Source organism: Chaetura pelagica, unplaced genomic scaffold (assembly GCF_000747805.2).
Source record: "Chaetura pelagica isolate M959 unplaced genomic scaffold, ChaPel_1.0 scaffold147, whole genome shotgun sequence".
Lineage (NCBI taxonomy): Eukaryota > Metazoa > Chordata > Aves > Apodiformes > Apodidae > Chaetura > Chaetura pelagica.
The window spans coordinates 1,241,445-1,241,883 of NW_009954194.1; the positions used below are offsets into that span (position 1 = coordinate 1,241,445).

At 61.5% G+C, this 439-nt stretch overlaps 1 protein-coding gene across 1 annotated transcript in view; it reads right to left on the reverse strand.

Annotated features, from left to right (window-relative positions):
- The window catches only part of CD38 (CD38 molecule), a 20,890-nt gene extending 20,466 nt beyond the window's left edge, over window positions 1–424 (reverse strand). Inside the window, exon 1 of the mRNA XM_010003097.1 lies at window positions 186–424. Coding sequence (XP_010001399.1) covers window positions 186–424 — 239 coding nt within the window. The remainder of the gene's footprint in view (window positions 1–185) is intronic.
- Between the last annotated feature and the right edge of the window lie 15 nt (window positions 425–439).

Genomic DNA, 439 nt, shown 5'->3' on the forward strand with positions numbered 1-439 from the left:
CTACACATAACAGCAGTTGGGCACTGGCAGTTGCAGTCTGAGTTTTTACATTTTGCTACAGGACATGGGTCTTACTCCCCGTTTTCACTCAGCCACAAACCTCACAGCCGTGGCCGGGGCAGGTGATATCCAGCTCTTTCCTGTTCTCTTCACGCACCCGATGGGCCACCGGGACCTCTACTCACCCCAGCTCAGGGACCCGTGCCATGACGTAGTTGTAGCATCTTCCCAGGATGACTTCTTGCAGATTCTTAGTGGTCCCTCTGTCCTTCCACTTCAGCATCTGCGGACTGACCCCTTGCCTCCCGCGGGTCAGCAGGGTGGCCAGCAGGACGGCGAGGACGAGGGCGGCCAGCAGGACCACCATCCCGGCCAGCAGGACGGTGCGCTGCCGGCTGCGGGCAGAGCCCTGCTGGAACGGCATCGCCCCGGCCCCGCT